This window comes from Schistocerca serialis, chromosome 5 (assembly GCF_023864345.2).
Source record: "Schistocerca serialis cubense isolate TAMUIC-IGC-003099 chromosome 5, iqSchSeri2.2, whole genome shotgun sequence".
Taxonomy (NCBI): domain Eukaryota; kingdom Metazoa; phylum Arthropoda; class Insecta; order Orthoptera; family Acrididae; genus Schistocerca; species Schistocerca serialis.
Window position 1 is genome coordinate 187,719,532 of NC_064642.1, and position 20,448 is coordinate 187,739,979.

General features: G+C 39.0%; 1 protein-coding gene across 3 annotated transcripts in view; it reads right to left on the reverse strand.

The window, feature by feature from the left end:
- LOC126480911 (centromere-associated protein E-like) overlaps nucleotides 1-20,448 on the reverse strand; it is a 588,622-nt gene that overhangs the window by 69,427 nt on the left and 498,747 nt on the right. Inside the window, exons 19-20 of one of the 3 annotated variants that reach the window (XM_050104317.1) lie at nucleotides 19,814-19,924; nucleotides 6,498-6,665 (exon numbers count right to left, since the gene is read on the reverse strand). In XM_050104317.1, coding sequence (XP_049960274.1) covers nucleotides 6,498-6,665; nucleotides 19,814-19,924 — 279 coding nt within the window. Of the gene's footprint in view, nucleotides 1-6,497; nucleotides 6,666-19,750; nucleotides 19,925-20,448 lie in introns of those variants that run through there. The other 2 variants (XM_050104318.1, XM_050104316.1) reach the window with 2 other exon arrangements.

The following is a 20,448-nucleotide window of genomic DNA, read 5'->3' on the forward strand; positions in this document are numbered from 1 at the left end:
ACAGAAATCCAAGCTCAAATGGTAACTAACTCAAGTTCTGTATGGGAAAATTAACAGTCCTGGAGCATTTCACTGCATCAGAGTGAGAGTAATCGGTGTGCTCCTGATGACCAGCACATGAACATGTTTGACAGCTATTATGGACAAATTGGATGACAGCTTGTTGATGATGTGTGCTGATGTAAGCTGCTAAACCAGCCTTCTCAGGGATAGCACAGCATCCTTCATGAATCATGACTGGAAGTGTAAGCAGCATCTAGAATGCATCCAGCACTCTGGTTGAGTTTCTGCTTCCAGATGTGATTGCTGTTTATGTTATACATATATTTGTAGTAATTCAGGTGGCATGAAGGCCAGCTTAACTCTGTCAATTGAGACAGTACTGGATCTGCTGTTAGTCAAAATGTCTATGGTTCTTTCATTTTAGCCAATGACATGATGAGGACCTGTGTACAGAGATATGAGTGCTAGTTACACTCCATCTGTAGGTAGCATAGCATGTGTACATGACTGACCTCACTGTGCACATTGGTGTGTGATGTTCTGTGTCTCAATATTTGATGAGGCTGGATTTGAGTGATCCAATCCATCAGGCAAGGAAAGCTGCCTGATTGATGTCATCCATATTGACTGCACTTGGATCAATAAACTTGGCAGATGGTCACAGCATTCCACCACAAATGCGTTCAGCCAATAAAGAGTCCAGGTCAAGTTTGTAAGTGCTTTGGAGACTAGGCAACTGGATTGTGATATATGAGAGCAGCTTTTTATCATGCCATAACTTGCTGGGTGATAGCTTATGGTCTTGTAATGTATGGCACTGCACAATTTGCTTAACTGGGCAAACAGTTGACACTCAAGTTGTCAGCTGCAGTCTGCTGTGATATGTAGCAGACAACCGAAGCATGAAACCCAGTATGAAATGAAGGCAGAGGTTAGTGCTTTCACTGAAATATTGCTAAATGGTATGGCTTTGGGCCAGCTGGTAAAATAGTTGACTGCTGTTGATAGCATCATTGACCATTCAATGGAGGCAGTGGTCCTATTATGTTGAATTGGACATGTGCAAATCTTGCAGTTGTATCGGGGGATGTTCCCATGGTCACATGTACATGATTGCATGATACCTTATACATTGACACTGAACACATGCATGAGTCTACATTTGACAATCCTTCTGCATGCTGGGCAATACAAAATGGTTAGCAATCAGCTGAACTGTAGATCTGATGTCAGGATGATGTAAATTGTGAAAGCTCTAAAAAGTGCATCTGCCAAACGAGGGAGATAGGAATGGACAAGATCTACCATTTGAGACTTCACAATGGAGCTTTACATATGTGACAGGAACACTGATCAGTTTCAGTTGAAACTTGGAGGAAGCATCTTTCAGAATGTCCTGAAGCTCCTGATGTGACTCTTGTGCTTTAGCAAGTTGAGCAAAATCTGTTGCATTTGTTGTGCTGTTTACATAGACCAGGCAGTCTGGTACTCTGTTATCAAATCCTGATAAGTGGTGTGTGTACATCAGTGCTGAATGGCAAATATTTATCATTTTTCTGTTGAAAGGTGTTTACAAGTGGTATGTGGTTGGTGAAAATCATAAACTCTCTTGTCTGCAACTGTGAGTTTTCACTCACTTTTACTTTCATATCTGATAGCTTCATATACAGTAAGAAGTTTTTGATCACACATACTCCATTTTTGTTGTAATAGAAAGATCATGTGTGAAAAAATGCAAGTGGGTGCCACAACCCATCTGCATGATGTTGCTATGCTGCTCTGATAGTGGTCCACCACCAGCATGAGACGTGCTTCTACAGCAGGATGTGTGATGTGTGTCGCATTCAATAACTTTGTCTAGCTGCTTCAGATGTGGATCTCACAGTGTCCATCCATTGGATTGAAATTTTTCCCCTTGAGACAACGTTGCAAGTAATCTTACTTAAAACTCAGCTGAATGGAGTAGGTGACATCAATAAAAATTCACTGTTCTTAGGAAGCAGCATGGTTGTTATGTATTTTCTTTTCTAAAAAAATCCTCAATATTGCTCACATCTTTTCAAGAAGTGGTAATGAACATGTAGGGGTATTAGATGGCGCAAAAGGTAATCTAAGGTGGGCCAAAAACACAGTTGGCAGTATTTGATACATCCCCATATTGGTCCAGGTATTTAAAGATTTCAGTGAGCTGTTATTGGTGTTGATCTGCCATGGCTGGAAAGACAAGGGTGTCATCAAGGTACATGATACAAAATAACAAATCCTGCACCACCAAGTGCAAGAAAGATGTCATGAAAAGACTTTCAGAGAGACCAAATGGTGTAATTATTGATATGCTCTCATCAGCCGCAAGAATTTGTGTTGCCTCTGCATGGTTTAGCATGCTAAATATAGATGACCCAAATAAGAGATAATTATAGTCTCTTAACATTGGTGCAAGATAATGACCTGGCACCAGTCCAGTATCAAGGGCATGGTAATCTCTTCATGGGTGCCATGCATCACACTTTTTGGGCACTAAGTGTAGAGGTGATGACCATGGACTACTGGAAGAGTGAACAATGCCCTCCTTTAGCATAGTATTGAATTCTGCCTTGGCAATAACATAATGGTCAAGAGCAAGGCATCTTGGTCTACGTGAAATTGATGGCCCCCCCGATAGTCTTAATATAGTGCACAGTGCTGTGACATACCTCAGGTCACATGATACATGGAACTGCGTGAGTGCTCCAACAGCTCAGTTTATCTACTGCCTGTCAACTGGATGAGCTTGGTACTTTGCATCGCTGTGCTGCACTAAAGCCAGCAGCACCTAGGCTGGTGACACTATCATTGAGACATGTATTGGTGATGTCCAGCAACAGACAATAATGTGCCAGGAAGTCAGCTCTGATGATGGGTTTAGTCAGTTCAGTTACAATAAAGTTCCAAGCAAAAGGGTGGCATTGTCCCAAATCCAATTCTGTGTCCTGCATGCCATAAGTATATCTACATCCAACTGCTGTTTCTCTTTGGGAAAGGACACGGCAAAGTGCATTTGCATGTCCAGTTTCTGAATTTATGATGATGCCAAAAAATATCAGACAACAGCTGTGCTGAGCCACTTGCCACTCAGAAGTTCATGGGTGAACAATTTCTTGACTTTCTATGAAAGTTTCTGACAAGAGAGTAGCTCACTGATTCGTTTGCTCAGGGAATCAACCTTGTTCACAAGCCAGTGATATTCCTCATGTGTCACACTAGCTGTTGATGCAGTGTTGCACACTGACACTGCTATAATGCATGGGGATGGCACAATCACATCCTTTATTCCATGTGTCAGGTCTGCTGAAGCATCTAGTGGCATCTCTGCCTGGGATACTACTATGGTCTTCACCTGAGCTGGCAGTCAGCTGCTCCATTGTGAACATGGCAGTGTGTCTGGCACTGTGCTCATGTGGACCTTGCTGGACAGATGTTGGAAATACAGAGATGGTTTTCTGTCCTCTATGTCTTCCTATGTAACTACTTACCTCACATGTTCTTTCTGTGAGGCTGACACCCCATGTATCAACTCTGCCTTGATATGACATTGTCACAGCAGATGTGGTTATTATATCCTAATATTCCATAGTGTAACAATGGTCTATCTGGCTGACTACTAGACAGAATTTTGTGGAGTCTGGGGTCACTACAGTGCAAAGAAAGCTTGCCTTGAGAGCAAACCATAGCATGGGATTGTGTGTGTGCAGAATGGGGGTACTTGCACTGCAAGTCTTGGTAGAGTGGATACATCTACCATCTTGGAAATTTTCAGATCTTGAGAAGTCAGTCATATTTCCTCTTTCATTGCAAGTTTATCCACATTGGCTGATCATGTGAGACTCAATATGTATAACAGAAGCTATAGAGATCTACAAGCATGAAAATAATTTTAATAAAAAAGAAGAAGGATTAAAACTAGACAAGATATGGCAGTCGACTATGCACCAACGAAGTGACAATCGATTACCTATAATCGTGAGAGATGGCACTAGCCAGAGAGAGTTTTAAAGCTGAAAGCACATGATGAGTGGTGGCGCCATCTAAGCACTCTATATAAGCAAGACCTCCAGCACCTAGCGGCTAATCGCTGACTCACCTCAGAAGATGTTGCCCACAGTAGGCAACAAAACGTCAGGAAGTTGAAGAAGTTTTATATATGCACCACGGCAATTCAGCCTAGAAGTTTTAATTAATGAATGGTTTCCTTTACTCCTGAAGTATTTAAATTCTGCCAGAACTTTCCACATAAATAAATAACTTTGCCATGAAATAAGAGCAAAACAATAATCAAAGTAAATGCAGTCAGTCTGCATGTGCACACCTGTGAAATCAAAATCTACTGATGGGTAACATTAAATCCCATGCAACTTCACCATGTGCATTATAACTTGATTATATCCTCCTTGATATGCAGTCCACAAGGTGGTTGAGGAGTTACTATTGAAACCTGTCTCAATCTTCGACAGCAGCCTCCTGAGCTCACATACGGTGTGAGGAGGGTTCCTGTGGTGGAATACTATGAGTTTCAACTGGTCCCAACTATTTTAAATTGGATTCATGCTAAAAGATACCATAAACCATTCCATATGTTTGAATTTTGCCAGATGAAGGAAGTTGTTCACTACGTGGACATACTGGTTTTGTGCATTATTGTCTTTATAGATTAACCTATTGCAAAAATGTTGACTATATGGCTGGGAATTCCATTGGAAAATGCTTTGTTGATACTGCACAGCACTCAAGTTACCCTTGATATCAGTGAGAGGCATCCAATATCTGTATACGTTTCTGGCCCAAAACATGAGTGCCCTCCTCCCTGCTGAACCTATGGGACTGCATGCCTGATATGTGCTTTGGTTCCTGCTCACCTACACTCATTGGTGGAGAGAACCTGATGCCTCTGATCCAGTTTGCATTCCAGGTGTACCCTTGTGAAAGATCATCATATGCTATAGAGCTGCACGGTTTGTACTGTAGTTTGTAATGGATCCCTAGAGGCAAAATTGATATAGGAAGTCATTTTCATACAGTCTCAGCCCTCCTAGTTGTCTTTGAAAAGGCAGTACACAGTTCTGTTGCATTCTCATAGTGATACCTTTGAGCCACAATTTGTAGGTAGCCATCATCAGAACAGGGGATATTGAATATATACAAGGAAGGGCAACAAGAATTGTCACATATTTGTTTGATCCATGTGAGAGCATCATGGAGATTCCTAAAAAATTGAACTGGTAGTTGCCTGAAGGTAGACACAAAGTATTCCAAGAAATCCTACTTACAGAGTTTCAAGAACCAACTTTAAGGGACGAATCTAGATAAATATATTATATCCCCCGACTCCTTTACCTATCACTCCCACAGGGATCACAAGGAAAAGATTTGACTACTTACAGTATTCACATATGTGTTTAAGCAACCTCTCTCCCAATGCACCATACAAGAATCCATAACAACTGTTACAATGAAAAGTATGCTTATTGTGCACTTCAAACAGGTTTGTCAAGTGTAGATGTATATGTGGCTGACTACAGGTGACCATGACAAGAAAGATCTTCAATGTTTTGTATCTCACAATAATGACTGAATAAACAACACACTCATTATGGAAAAAATATATTGGCAAGAAGGTATAAAATTCCTGAAGTCCATGAAGGCACTTCTGCAAGATGTCCACTTATTATGTTTACATAATCTTTCCACTGCCTGCTTCTTTAAAATATTGTTATTATTATTATTTTTTTTACATTACCTGCATTGTCCCAAAACATTATACCATGGGCCATTGCTGACTACAGATATGGCAAGATGCTAGCTGTCCCATCTGCAGATCAGCTCAATGTGAGAGATTTTCAAGTGAAAATTCCACCATTCGAGTTAGCTTCTTGACATTCTGGTGCCAGAGAGGAGGGGGGATGAAGGGGGGAGAAGCGGGAATTAAAAGAGTGGAAGAGGAAAATACAGGAGGGTTGTGTGGAGAAGAACAACAGGCTAAGATGGGAGAGTATCAGGAAAGTCTGTTTGTTTAAGGGAGGTATCGATAATGGGAGGTTAGTGAGACATTAACTATTGATGGATGATTAGTAAATATAAGGAGAAGCATGTATTTTGTGGAAAAGCTCACAATTTTGTGAAAAGCTCACAATTTTGTGTGCATTAGCACTGATGCATTAGAGGAGTCCAAAGGTTCAGTACTTGTAAAAAATCAGAACTGCTCACATCACTCTATAGAGCATGTACTGTTCTTCAATAATGGGGTACATGGGAGTCCCTCAAGCAATATGTATAAGTTATTGTTGTTATTCCACTGTCAAGTACCTGCACGTGAGCTAGTACATAACATGGGATGTTGAGAAGTGGTTCTACTTGAAACATGCAAGTCTTTTATTCTTACAACTAGGACTTACCTGTAACCCTCTCCCTACAGGCCACATGACTGAAATACGAAACACCAGAAGTAAAATAATACTGACCTGGCTTACTAGGTTTTTACTCTTTTCTTGTAGTATGTCTTTCATTTTATACAGAGATTCAGTTTGCACAAGATAACATTTTAAAGTTTCATTTGCAAATCCATATGCTTTCTTTGAGTGCTGCACACTGTTCTTCTCTTTGTTTAGAGCTAGTTGCAGAGAACCTACCTGTTAAATAAATCTCAAATTAATTTAACTCTGATTTGTGTATGAGTGCACATGATGTTCTTTCATGCTAACAAAATAACAAAAGTAAAAGAACCTATACAAAAGACTCAATGTTGACAATTAATATAATGCATAGTGATGCCAAAGGAACACAAGATTTCAAATACTTAACAGAGATTCCCATCCCAAACATCAATGAGAGGGTAGTCAGAGAAAGAGCAACACACATAAAAACAACATTCAGACTGTGCAGAACCCAAGAGATACAACTTCCAGAAAAGCATTCTAAGAAGTAGAGGGAGAGAGAAGAAAAAATCTAAGGAAGATCCTGAGGCCAAAAATAGTAACTGCAGGTGAGTTTACATTTCACCCGAGGTCAGTCACGGAATTATATAAGGAATCTGAAAATATCTAAGCAATAATGAAGAAAAGTTGTGAAAAAGGTATTGACTTACCAGGAGAACAGAAAGACATAAGCCCATTGGTGAGAGAATTACATCAGGAAATAGAAAAGTTCAAAGGCACTAGATAACATATAGGAAACAGACAAAGGTTGAAAGCAAAAATACCATGAGTGGTGGATTCATCCAATGACAAAGCAAGTAGAAAATGAAAAATATTCTTGGAGAAGGAACAAACAAAGTGAGTCAGAAAAGAAGGAACACAAGGTCTGTTCAAAAAATTCTGGAACATTCTTAATTTCATGGCAATGGTGTGTTGGAGTGAAATGCAGTTGGCTCCTCTGCACATGCCTGTGTTTAATGTGTAACTGCTGAAAGTTTCATTGTTCTATGTCTGTTAGTTATTGTTCAGTGCTGTATTGAGTAGAATGAAGGGTCACACAGATTGTGAATTTTGAGATGGCAGACTTAGAAGAGCAATGTGTCTGCATTAAATTTTGTGTTAAATTCAAGAAAACCTTTACAGAGATACCAAACAATGATGGAAGCCTATGTTGCTGAGTGCTTAAGCCACACAAATGGTCCATACAGTTTAAAAATGGGCAGTCAGAAGTTAATGATGACCCACATTCAGGATGCTCTTTGACCTCTACCAACAATGCTCATGTCAAGAATATCAACAAAACTGTGCATGCCAATCAAAGACTAACTGTCCAAGAGGTTGCAGAAATGAGAATGAAATGTTCCTTAAGAGAATCATAATTAGTGATGAGACATGGGTCTACAGTTATGATGTTGAGACCATGGTTCAATCATCACAGAGGGCCAGGGAAGTTTCTCCAAGACCTAAAAAAGCTCTTTAGGGTGGGTCAAATTTCAAAGCCATACTGATAGTTTTCTTTGACACTGAAGGATTATTTTATCATGAATTCATGGCACAGGGAAAAACTGTTAATCAATGGTACTACTGGGATGTGTTGCAACACCTGTGAGAAAATGTGAGACAGAAATGGCTCTAAGTGTCATGAGACAATTTATGGCTCTTGCATCACAGTAGTGGACCTGCACACTAATCACTGTTGATGTATGACTATTGCACAAAAATATCAAATCTCTGTGCTGTCTCATCTGCTTCAACCTTCAAATAAATAAATAGAAATGGAAGCTATTCATGCAACTGGGTCCCAGATATGAAATTACATTTTTCACTTGTACAGATGATATACAGAACTTGCCTTTTAACAATTAACCATAAGACATTAAATACATGTAAATTATAGATTTTTGAAGATATTGTTAATTATTGTAAGCAGTTTTCAGCTTATGTGGTGAAAACTATAATTATAAAAATTACAGTACACAAAATAACACATTTGCTTTTATACTATAGTCTTTGATGATGATATTACTTTATTAATTCATTGAAGAAAACTGTAAAATTATGAGACAGTATCACTTGCCAGCTCTTAGTTTCAGGAGGTGAAGTTTTAGTACTACCCACAAACATTTAAAAGTACACGAAACTTCAATAGTTCTTCTCTCATCTGCTTCATCATGTGGAATGCCATTCCTTGTTTATATTGTCATCCACAAATACTGAACTACTTGTTCCAAAAGTTAAAATAATAGTTTTTTGAATTTTTACACACATCTATCAGAAATATTAAAACTTTTGACTACTGAAGGTTTGAAATCGTCAGAAATTCTGTCATAATTTTATAGTTTCCTCTATGTTAATTTTCCTTTTGATACACAGATCCATTCATGCAATCTTAATTTTCTATAAATTCCAACAAGAAATGAAACCTTCAAGTATGTGTAACATATTGAGGTACACATCAACAAAGGGCAAGTAAACTATAGAAGTGTAAAATGTATATTGTGTTAATGATAACATACCACTTTACTGCATAAATGATATTGGTCCTTAGACTGGCTAAATTTAAAAATAAACTGAAAATACAGTTGCTACTTTGGACAAACTAGCTGCTGTCTTAGCTATATTAAATAGCTTCTGTTTATTCCTATTGGTAGCTTAATATTTACTAAACTATATTATCAATATAATGAAACTGATAGATAGCTACTTACCATAAAGATGACATGCTGAGTTGCAGACAGGCACAACAAAATGATTGATAGACATTTAGCATTTGGCCAAAACCTTCTTCTTAAAGAAAACATACATTCATACAACAAAGCACACCTCACATTCAGATGACTGCTATCGCCAGCAGCTCAGACTAGAATCACCTGTCACACTGAACAAAAGTAATGTGCTGGAGTGGGGCAGGGAAGGGAGAGGGATAACAGGGTATATGGGAGAGGGAGGGAGGGGGGGGGGGGGGAGAGAAAAGTGATTTCTGACCGAGAGAACAGGGAGTAAAAGGCAGTAGGGCAAGGCTTCCAGTCCTAGTGTTGGGAGGCTGTGGGGGAGGGTGTGGGTGAGGGGAAAATGGTTATCAGAAAATGACAATGGCAGATGAAGGAGAAAAAGGCCAGTGGGTGCATTAGCAGAGAGCAACACATAATGAATGTGATGGGATGTGAAACTGGGAGGAGGTACAGGGCAGAGGTGGCAAAAATTGTTGTGTGGAGAGTGTGGGAACAGCAGGCTACCACATGTTGAGGCCAGGAGAATTTAGGAAATGAGAATGTATTGTAAAGATTACTCCCATCTACACAGATCAGAAAAACTGATAATGTTGGTGGTTAGACATGTCTTTTGATACCTGCCATCCCTTTCACCCCAAAAAATCCCTCTCAGGCAGCCTGGCCACCTGGAGACACTATATCTGCAGTGGCAAGAACTGCTTTGCCCGTATGCTCAAGGTTTCACTAATGACTCCACAGACACAGTCATCCAATACAACCTTGGACTGGAAGAGCTGAATCACATCCTTTGTCAGGGCACTGATTATCTGTCATCATGCCCTGAAATGAAAGAAATCCTACCCAAGAGACATGCCATCCCTCCTAAAGTGATGTTCCATTACCCACCCAATCTCCACAACATCCTAGTCCATCCCTAAGCCACACTCAGTCCCAGCCCCATGCTACAGGTATCATTTCCCTGTAGAAGGCCCAGGGGCAAGACCTAACCAGTACACCTACCCAGCACTTTCTGTTCCAGTCCTGTCACTGGCTTATCCTACCCCATCAAAGGCTGAACCATATGTGAAAACAGCCATATCATATACCAGCTCTGGCACAATCATTGCATTTTGGTATGACAATCAGTCAGTTGTCCACCTGGACCTCCCTGTGGCACAATATGCAGCTGAACATAACATGGTTGATTTCAATGGCTGCTGCACTACATAAGTCATATCCCCTTCACAACCAATTTTTCTGAGTTGTGTAGATGGGAGTTACAACACATTCTCTGCTCTTGAAATTGCCCCAGCCTCAACCTACAGTAACCTACTGTTCCCATACCCTCAACTCAACAATTTCTGCCACCTCTGTCCTATACCTCCTTCCAATTCACATCCCATCACACTCATTGTGCACCACCCACAGCTAATGCACTCACCAGGCTTTTTCCCTTTTCTCCCACTCTCCTTTCCTACTACCCATCTCCCCCACCCGTCACCTCTCACCCACTGCCACCCAACACAGCACCTGGCAGCCTTGTCCTGCCAAAATCTGATCACTGCATGCTCTGTCAGACAGCACTCTTTTTTTGGCTGGAAGCTAAATGTGTAACAGTATTTTTGTTGTGCCTGTCTGCAGCTCAGTGTGTCATGATTACAGTGAGTAGCAATCCATCCTTTTCATCACATTGTTGATATTCCTAGCTTGACTTTCTATTATTTGACTGTAATGATATTACTGAAAAAGCAAAAAAGTGGTTACCAACATTTGTAAAAACTGAGACATATTTACAGTGCATTAGTGTTTTTCACGCATCTTTACAATGAGCACTGCTACTTGCTATGTAATTAGTTAAAGAGACAGATGAAGCATGGATTGAATAGAGACTTGTACTTACTCCACGTATGGGACTCACTAGAGGTGAGACATGTTAATAATTTGTGATGGTTATTAAACCAACCAAGATATAAATGTATATTAATACAGTCTAATGCTTGATGACTCAGTTGGCTTAACAAAGTTTAAATGTTTATACAAGAAATGGTATAGTGGTTTCCTGTTGAAGTGAAAATATATCATGATTGAACTGAAAGTATTCTACGAGCACCCAATTATTTCAAAAGTAGAGCCTTTTAAATTCCTATAACCAGCAATAGTATTCAGAGAAGAAGCTTTTGGGAGATTGATGTAGCTGATTATCCAGGAAGAGGATCGGCTAGACCAGTCACATAAGAGGGAGGTGTGAATTGTGAATGCAATATAGTTTCACACTGCTTCTGGTGTCATCAAAACATTAGAACGTGGCAACCTGAGTGACAGGACTTGAAGAAAACAGGAATTTTAAGATGGAAATGGGAAGAAGATATTTTGAGTTGCCATAGCAACCAGGCATAACAAGATACGAGAACTGTTTTGAGTAACTGGATAAGTCCAAGAAACCAAATGGAATAAAGTTGCAAATGCAACACAGTGAAAGACTTAAGAAAGTAATAATGTCAAAGGAATGGAGAACAGACCTTAACATTTTAGACTAAGAAGAGTTACGCTGAGAATACTTCAACTAAGATATGGTGTGGACAGTACACAGCTCTCACACACATCGCAACTGATGCTGATGCAGTAACCAGCCTTACATCCACTGACGCTGGTGCCAGTGCTGCTCACCAGAGCTGTCTCCACATCTGCTTGCTAATGCCAAAACCAATGTTCAATGCCATCGGTGCCAGTGCTGTTCACCAGTGCTGAATACACATCCACTCACCAATGCATCTAGGACTCTACGTCGGGTGAGCTTAAAACAACATTGTTTGAGTATAAAGTTGAATGAACTGTTGAAATAGACTGCAAAATTGTAGTCCTTATAAGTAGAGTAGAATTTTTTTAATGCTCACAAGGTCAAAAATGTGTAAAGTTATGGATAAAAAAACAGCAACTAGGAGAAACTTCAGAACCAGCCATGGCTATTAAAGTGAGTAGGGAAATGCAGGACTGGTCTGAATTAGTGAATTTAATCAAAGCTCAGAATGCCCAAATTACTACTTTAAGTAAAAATTTAGAAGCACAAAGGGCAGTTTTAAATGCTCAAAGTCTTAAGTTGGATTCAGTGAATAATCAGTTCAATGCTAAGTTGGATGACCGGAAGGCAGATTCAGTAACTATTAAGTGAAAAACTAGAAGCACAGAGTGAGGTTTTAAATTCTAAATTCGAGGCCTTAAATGATAAAGTTGAGAATATGAAGTTAAATGTAAAGAATGAATTAAGTAATTCTTTGACTATCCAGATGAATCAAATGTTTACTGGCCTTTGTCAAAAGCAGAATCATCAATTTCAGATTTTGACACAGAATTTAGCATTTGATATTGAAGATAAATGTAATAATGTACAATCTGAATTTAGTGAGAAGTTAGGATCCTTTCAAAGTATATATAATGTTACATTTGATGCAGTAAATCAGAGATTACACACTTTAAAGGAAAGTGTTGAGAAACAGCACAAGCTAATTCCTATAGTCCAATTGCAGATTACAGGTGTCAGTACACAAGTTGTCAGTTCATGAATAAATAATGTAGGATGGAATTTCAAAGAGAATACATCCAGCTTTGATATTACAGGTGTATGTAGCTTGGAGGAACCATTTGAAAAAATGATAGACCAAGGAGTTGCCACAAGAGTAACCTCCACAAACTTTTTGACTATTGCTTCTTAAAAATTTAATAATACCAGTAAGGTTATAGGCAACTTGTGGAAAGGATTCAAATTTATCCAGGATAGAGTAGAAAACAGAATAACTTTACCTGATGTTGTGTTACGTAGTAAAGTGGTGATTGTTTTGCCGTGTGGAGACTTTCACAAAAAATTTAATGAGAAGTACTGGTTTGCACTTGCTCAAGTGAAGTTAATATCAGATCCATGGGATCTGGGCAGAGTCACATTTATCTCCCAGGGACATTAACGTTCTGTGTTAACGGGCGGAGTAACGACCGCCGGATCCCTAGTTGTTTTCAGTTTTTCTTCTGTCATAAGACTTTCCTGCACCAAATTCCCCCAACTTCTTGCACTATTCCCCTACTTCTTACACTATCCCATTATCCCTCAATTACAGTTTAACAGAGAAACATACCAATGAGGAACTGTGATTATGTCACCCAAAACTGCTCCTGGTATGTGACTAAGTCATCCTCAGTTGTTAGAGGATTGTGCCCACTAAGTATTTGGAATGAGTTGTCCTTCGTTGTTAGAGGATTGTGCCCACTAAGTATTTGGATTAAGTCATCTTCAGTGGTTAGAGAGTAGAGAGTTGTGCCCACTAGGAAATTTTATAGCATCGTCCTCGGTTATTCCAGGGGTGCCCGTGCCTGTCTTCATGACTTGTCCCATGTTATCCCAACTTATTTTGACTTGCTAGGTGGCAACATGAGATGGAAATAGGTGCGCATATTACCCCTGAGGTAAGATAGACTAAATCTGCCTAGCTAGCCAGTCTCTCCTGCTCTCCATGTATAGTTAGGTCGTATTTTTGCCTAGCCAGCCAGTCTGTCCCACCATCCACATATAGTTAGGTCTTATTTTTACCTAACCTATTCCTTGAAGGTAATCTCTTCTCCAGTTTGCCTTGAAAACCTGTGTGTAGAGGTCTAAATGGAATCCACATCATTAACGGAGTATGTTCTATCGATATGAGATGTTGTTATAATGACTCTAACAATGAATTTTTTTAAAGCTGTCTGGTAAATCCTTATTTTGCCACATCTTTCTGGCTAGACAGGAGAACCATAGCTATCACATAAATTTTAAAATAATTTCAGTACTCATGAGATTACTAGTTTCATACTGAAGGTAATATGTTCAAGTAAAAGTTAAAATTTATACTTTTTGGAGCATATTCATTCTGATAGACTCAATAAGATATTAAGTTCATACGAGATATAATATTGTGTGAATAATTAAATAATGGTGATAATAGGATACATAATTTTGTACTTAATACTGAAGATTTTTTACCTTTTATGAGGTGTAATTTAGATGGGAGGGTTTGTATTGATTTTGAAAGGGGTGGGTAGTGTAGGTACAAGTATGACTAACACTAAACACACATCACAACTTTAAAACACCCCTTGCAAACAAGTGTGACTGATTATTCACCATTTGCCATTCCATAGGTGTTGCTAAGATTTTCTTCAGGGACTTCAAGGGTGAAGGTGAAAATGTCCTTTCTGTAAGAGATAATTAACACCATACCTCCTCCGGCTTCTCACTCAAGTATTGGAGAAGTAGGGAGCCTGGGGAAGGGGGGGTGGGAAGGGTTTCCTGTCTTTGGGGCTATCTTCTTTCACTTCTTTGCAACCATTTCTACTTTTTCCTTTCTTACTTCTCATTTGAGTATCCATCTATGTTTCCCTCTTTCCATATTCAACTACTTCTATCACAGAAGTTCTTCCTAATTTCCGTGGTTTCCAATAACCTGCAACTTATTTCGTATAAGTAGGCCAAAGAATCAGGCTACACAAACACACTTACGCATACACATGAAAAAATACAAGTAGACAAACAATGAAATTACACATCAAAAGGGGAGAACCGTCAAGTGTTGTAAGGGGAAAGGAAGGTGTACATCAAGACAGGATGCACCTATTCTCATTTACTGTGATGGTTCTACATTGCACACATGGTTGTATAGAATCACTTTACTGTAATGGTTCTACATTGCCTATATACAATTTACAAGACACACACACATAGGTATGTGAACAATGATGATTCAATATCACACAAATGCATAAGTGTAGAAGAACGATGATAACTGAAATAAATATGTAAAACTAGAATGATTCCACATCAAGTATGCATAAGAAGGATGCGTAAGGAGAGAGGACATAGGCCAGAGAGGAAAGCATCACAGAAAGTCAGCCTAAAAAGTATTCTGATGACTAGTAGGATAGTGGGACTCATAGCTTAAGTAAAATATATTGAATAATGTATGTAGGCATGGTGTATGCTGGAAGGGTAGGAGTTGATGAGTAAAGGAGGACTCTAGGGTATGAAATGAAGTATTAAAAAGTGAGTGTGAAGTAGATTTTTAATTTTTCCAGAGAATATTTAATTATAGTGTAAATAATTATGTATACTAGACCAATGAACCATGAGGCCTACTCAGGTAGAAAAACGGGGGGGGGGGGGGAGGTGCACCCATAATGAGAACCTTGGTACAAAGGACAACAAAAATGAGCAGGAAGCTTTAAATATTCAGCAAACTAGATAAAGAGGTGGCAGTGTCATATCTCATGAAGGAATTCAAAATATTTACTACTGGGCAGAAGCATATAGAGGAACTATGGTTCAAGTTTAGACTTAGCAAACACTGGATAGATATGTACCTATAAAATAGTTCACCATGACTGAAATAACAGGAATAAAACAGTTCATCATGGGTGTGAAACAGAAGAAGTAAAACAAAGCATAGTGTTGAGATGTGCTAAATGAAACGTGTTTGTATGCCAAAAGGGCACTGTGTGATGTGTTTAATAACAGACACTTACAAAAGACTTTATCAGAAAAACTCAAGAAATTCTTGCCACATGAAAATGCTATCTGTGGTACCAAAGTAAGTGTTTATAACACTCATGAATGACACAGTAACTGAACACTACATTCAATTGTCCCTTTACAAGGAAGAATCCATGAGTACTGTCCCAGTTTAATCTTGTTCCACTGCAAAGTCCAAAGCATTCCAAAAAAGCAGTTGAGTTCATAAATGACTGGGTACAGAAATCTGGCTAAAATTGGAAATTGACAAAACTGAGATTTTTACAGTAAATCTAAGTGTACATTGAAAGGATAGGTATTAGTTGTGCCATTCATTGAAATTTAGGTTGAACTGCTGGATGTCAGTAACTTGCTGAAACAGTATATCAGTGCAGGGTCTTCAGGCCATCCTCAGGTGCATACCTGTGAAAGACCCCTGAGCTCCCCTACTTAATGCCTCACTCACACATGTATGGTGTACCCAGATGTCATTGCACATGTGTTGTTGGAGCACCATCTGTGGTGAAAGCTTGCCCCATTGATATCTGATCAATCATCTTTGCATGATAAAATCACTGAATGACATGGGCTATGTAGAGGATGAAGTTTTTCTATGACAGGACACCAAGCAGTATCTAATTGGAAACCATGTCCCAACTGATAAGAGCCTCAGTCATTTTTCCATTGATTCACTGATAATGGAGTTCCAAAAGTTTGAAGTATGGACCACAATTTTTGTTTCATCATATTTCAGTGGACAACCAGAAGAAATACAGTAATTTGTGATAGTGACTTTGATGCTTGGAGGAGGTGAGTATGTTGCTCGTTCAAATGGCTCTGAGCACTATGGGACTTAACTTCTGAGGTCATCAGTCCCCTATAACTTAGAACTACTTAAATCTAACCAACCTAAGAACATCACACACATCCATGCCTAAGGCAGGATTCAAACCTGTGACCGTAGCGATTGCACAGTTCCAGACTGTAGCGCCTAGAATCGCTCGGCCATGGCCACCCTGGCTGGCAGTATGTTGCAGGTGTTCCATTATGTTATCTTGAACATTGCACCTTTTTTGCTCTAAATTTGATTCACTGAATTCACATAAAATCTTATAAACTCCTGCCCTGTGCAGCTCTACATCATCTTTGACTGCTCCCAGAAGTGCCTATCTTTTTGATGCAGGAGAAAAGATAACTTCAACCTTGTTTTTTCTTAGTTCTTAGTCTATTTTCACAGATACATGTACAATATATGGCAGATAGGCTATCATTTTGAAAGGTTCATCCTCTTTCTTGTTGCGTGAGTGCAAGGGGGGGGGGGGGGGGGGGGGGCGGGCTAGGGGCCTATGGGAGCTATAGCCCTCCCCATGGAGTATCGTATTAAACTGGATAAAATGACTTCAGAAATCAGCGAATATATTACTCCAACAGATTCAATCTTTTTTTATATATAATAATGTAGCAATATAGGTTGCAATGCACTCCAAACACATTTTAACATAAGAATAAGAGTGGAAAAAATAGCTTACTACATAACCAATAAATATCATTTAACTTAAAATTGGCATATTATTATTTATTAATACACATTTTTTACCCTGAACTCCAAAACAGTTACCAGAAACTACTTTAAGCAACACCAAATTTTACCATTTTGTCAGAAGAGGACCCCAACTCACCTTTTGTTGAGCCATATTCCATTCCCCCAAACCCCCTCCCTCTCCTCCCTCCCCCCCATCCCCCCCACCCCCCCTTGACTGACTTGTAGAATTGCCCCTGAATGCTGTTATATCAAACCCAAACCTGTTGCTGATGATATGTAGCATGTTCACCTGAGGCACTTTTGTGAAATGAGTAACAGCTTCAAAACTGATCAATAATCATTGCTTTCCAATTTAAGTGATTTAAGATTACTCATAAAATGAGTATAATTTTTCATATTATGTGAATATTTGCTTATAATGTTCAGATATGTAGAACAGTGTACTTCACAAAACGAAAAATTATAGTATCCTATGACATCAATAAGTTGCTGTTGGAATCAGTCAACTCATACAAATAACTGGGTGTAATGCTTTTCAGGGATAGGAAATAGAATGATCACATAGGCTCAGTCAGGGATAAAGCAGGTGCCAGATTTTAGTTTATTGATGTAGTACTGGGGAAATGTAATCCCATAGATAGCTGACAAATCATTCATGCAACCCATCCCAGAATATTGATAAAGTGTATGGGACCCATACCAAATAGAATAACATGGGATATTGAATGTATACAGAGCAAAGCAGCACCAATGGTCATACGTCTGTCTGATCCATGGTAGAGTGTCACAGAGATTCTGAAGAAACTGAACTGGCAGACTCTTGCAGATAGATGTAAACTATCCTGAGAAAACCTACTTACAAAGTTTCAAGAACCGGCTTCAAATGATGACTATAAGAAATACTGCAGTGCTCTATGTATCACTCGCAAAAGGATTGTGGGGACAAGATTAGGATAATTACATCACACACAGAGGCACTTAAACAATCGTTCTTACCACACACCATACCTGAATGGAATGGGGAAAAAATCCTAGTAATTGGTACACTGAGATGTACCTTATGCCATGCAGCTCATACTGTTTTGCAGAGTATAGATATAGAATAGGTTTGAGCAAAGACACCAAGTACTTGTCAAATAATAGGCAGCTGCTCCAGTATAGTTCACAGTAGCTCAAAGATACACAATTGCTTAATGGATCTTTGGCATTCCTTACAGCCCAGGTGGAACTGAACTACATGGTCAATCTCTTAATGATCTGTGTCAGTAGACAGATGCAAGTCAAAAGTTCTTCCATTTTTCTCACCACATAGTTAGCTGATTCTTATCTTGTGATACACTGAGTTACATAATAAAACAATAATCTTACTAATATAGTTCTCCCATGAAATTGGAGTGATACATTATCTTTATACACTTTGAGCATTAATATGTCTACATCTACTAGTAAGTTACAGAGAGCTGCACTCTCCATAGGCAAAATGTTGCTCTTTGGTGATGACCTCTCATCAATACACAACAAGAGCCCTGATGAATTTCCTCCGCTATATCCACTGTAAGAGGAAATACAGCCTCTTTGCTGGAGCTCACAAGGTCCATTTTTGTGGTGACGCAGTTGTGGGAGCAAAGTTAAGACTTCTTCTGGACATAGTCACATTGTATATAGATTTCTCCTTTAAACTTTTAACAGGTCATCAAGCAGAAGTCTCCTGTGGCACCCATACCACAAGCTTGTTAGTAGCTGCAGTTTGTCATGTTGTAGCTTTATTGTCTAACCTGTTCTTTTTGGCCTGTATCACACCATCCATCCATTACCAAAACAATAAACATAGTCCTGCATCTATTAAACGTAGATATTACATACCCCTGGACAGAGAATCCAATTCATACCAACTAAACTGAATTTTTTCTCTTATCAGTGCCAAGCTCACTTTGCATTCAGTGTTATTTGTAGCACCATTAATGAAATGCACAGTGCATGTTTGTGTGTGTGTGTGTGTGTGTGTTTGTGTGTGTGTGTGTGTGTGTGTGTGTGTGTGTGTGCCTATTTTAGCACAGAAAATTATTAGTATTTAGTGAGTTACATTCTCAACAAAATTATCTGCTTTCCACCAATTTTTGATGTCTTGATTATTTCAAATACTATTTCATGTTTTGTCATTCACAAGTATTCATGTAACACGTATTGGTCACAGCCCTGTTGTACTGTTAAAGAGGACGTTCACTTTTTCTCTTGATATCTTTAAAAAATGCATTCTATTTTGTATTCTGTCACATAGGCAACAAATGCTACATTCTTAATAGTCTTTCACCTCTTTCATATTACCAGCTCTAACAGGACGGCTTGCTACATTTCTTAGAATACTTTGGGACTTTCATTTCCTGTACTGTAGTCTGAAACTGTCAAATATGAAATAATTTAAAACATCCTTCCACTGTATAGGAGGTAAAATCTGGATTAGGACAAGATAGCCTGATGCACAAAATGAAACACTGAATACCCAGCAATTTGGTATTTAGACCTACCATGCATGCAAGTATTCATCCCACCACCAACTGCCCATCTCGTTTACAATTCCTCTCACCTCCGAGGTCTTCTTTTGCAACTGATGCTGCAGTCTCCTAACCTCTGCCTGCAGTACTTCAGTTTCTCCTTTTAATGAAGAAGAAAACTGGTCTGCAGTTTTCTGAAAATACTGCAAATATAAAATATGATGAATTGAACTTATTGGCAGATTACCTTGAATAGCACAAAAAAATGGAAGTGTGAATTAACAAAAATGGAAAATAAAGTTCATAGATTGAACACATCACCATTAGTTTGCACCAGAAATTGTCTCAAAGATGAACCTTCTGTCAGACACAGATAGAAACAATTTTCCACTTACCAAGTAGGATATACATCAACCGCGTACTTCCAGGTATGCTGCTCAGTTATTGCTTCCATTTTATGCACAATATTTCAATGGCTGACTCAGCATCTCCTCTGAATGCTATGAGTTATGCTGGTGTGTATACTTACTGCCTAGATTCATTGAGTGCATATAACAGCACAATTAACAGCACTTGGAAAAGGCAGCTGGGTTGGCTGTCAAACTATTATACACAAAGTGGAAACTACAACTCAAGTAAACACACAGAAGTGCAACATTAACCAATCGTGTCAATAAAACCTCAGAGATCACAGCATACACGTTGTCAAACAGGAACAAGAAGTTAC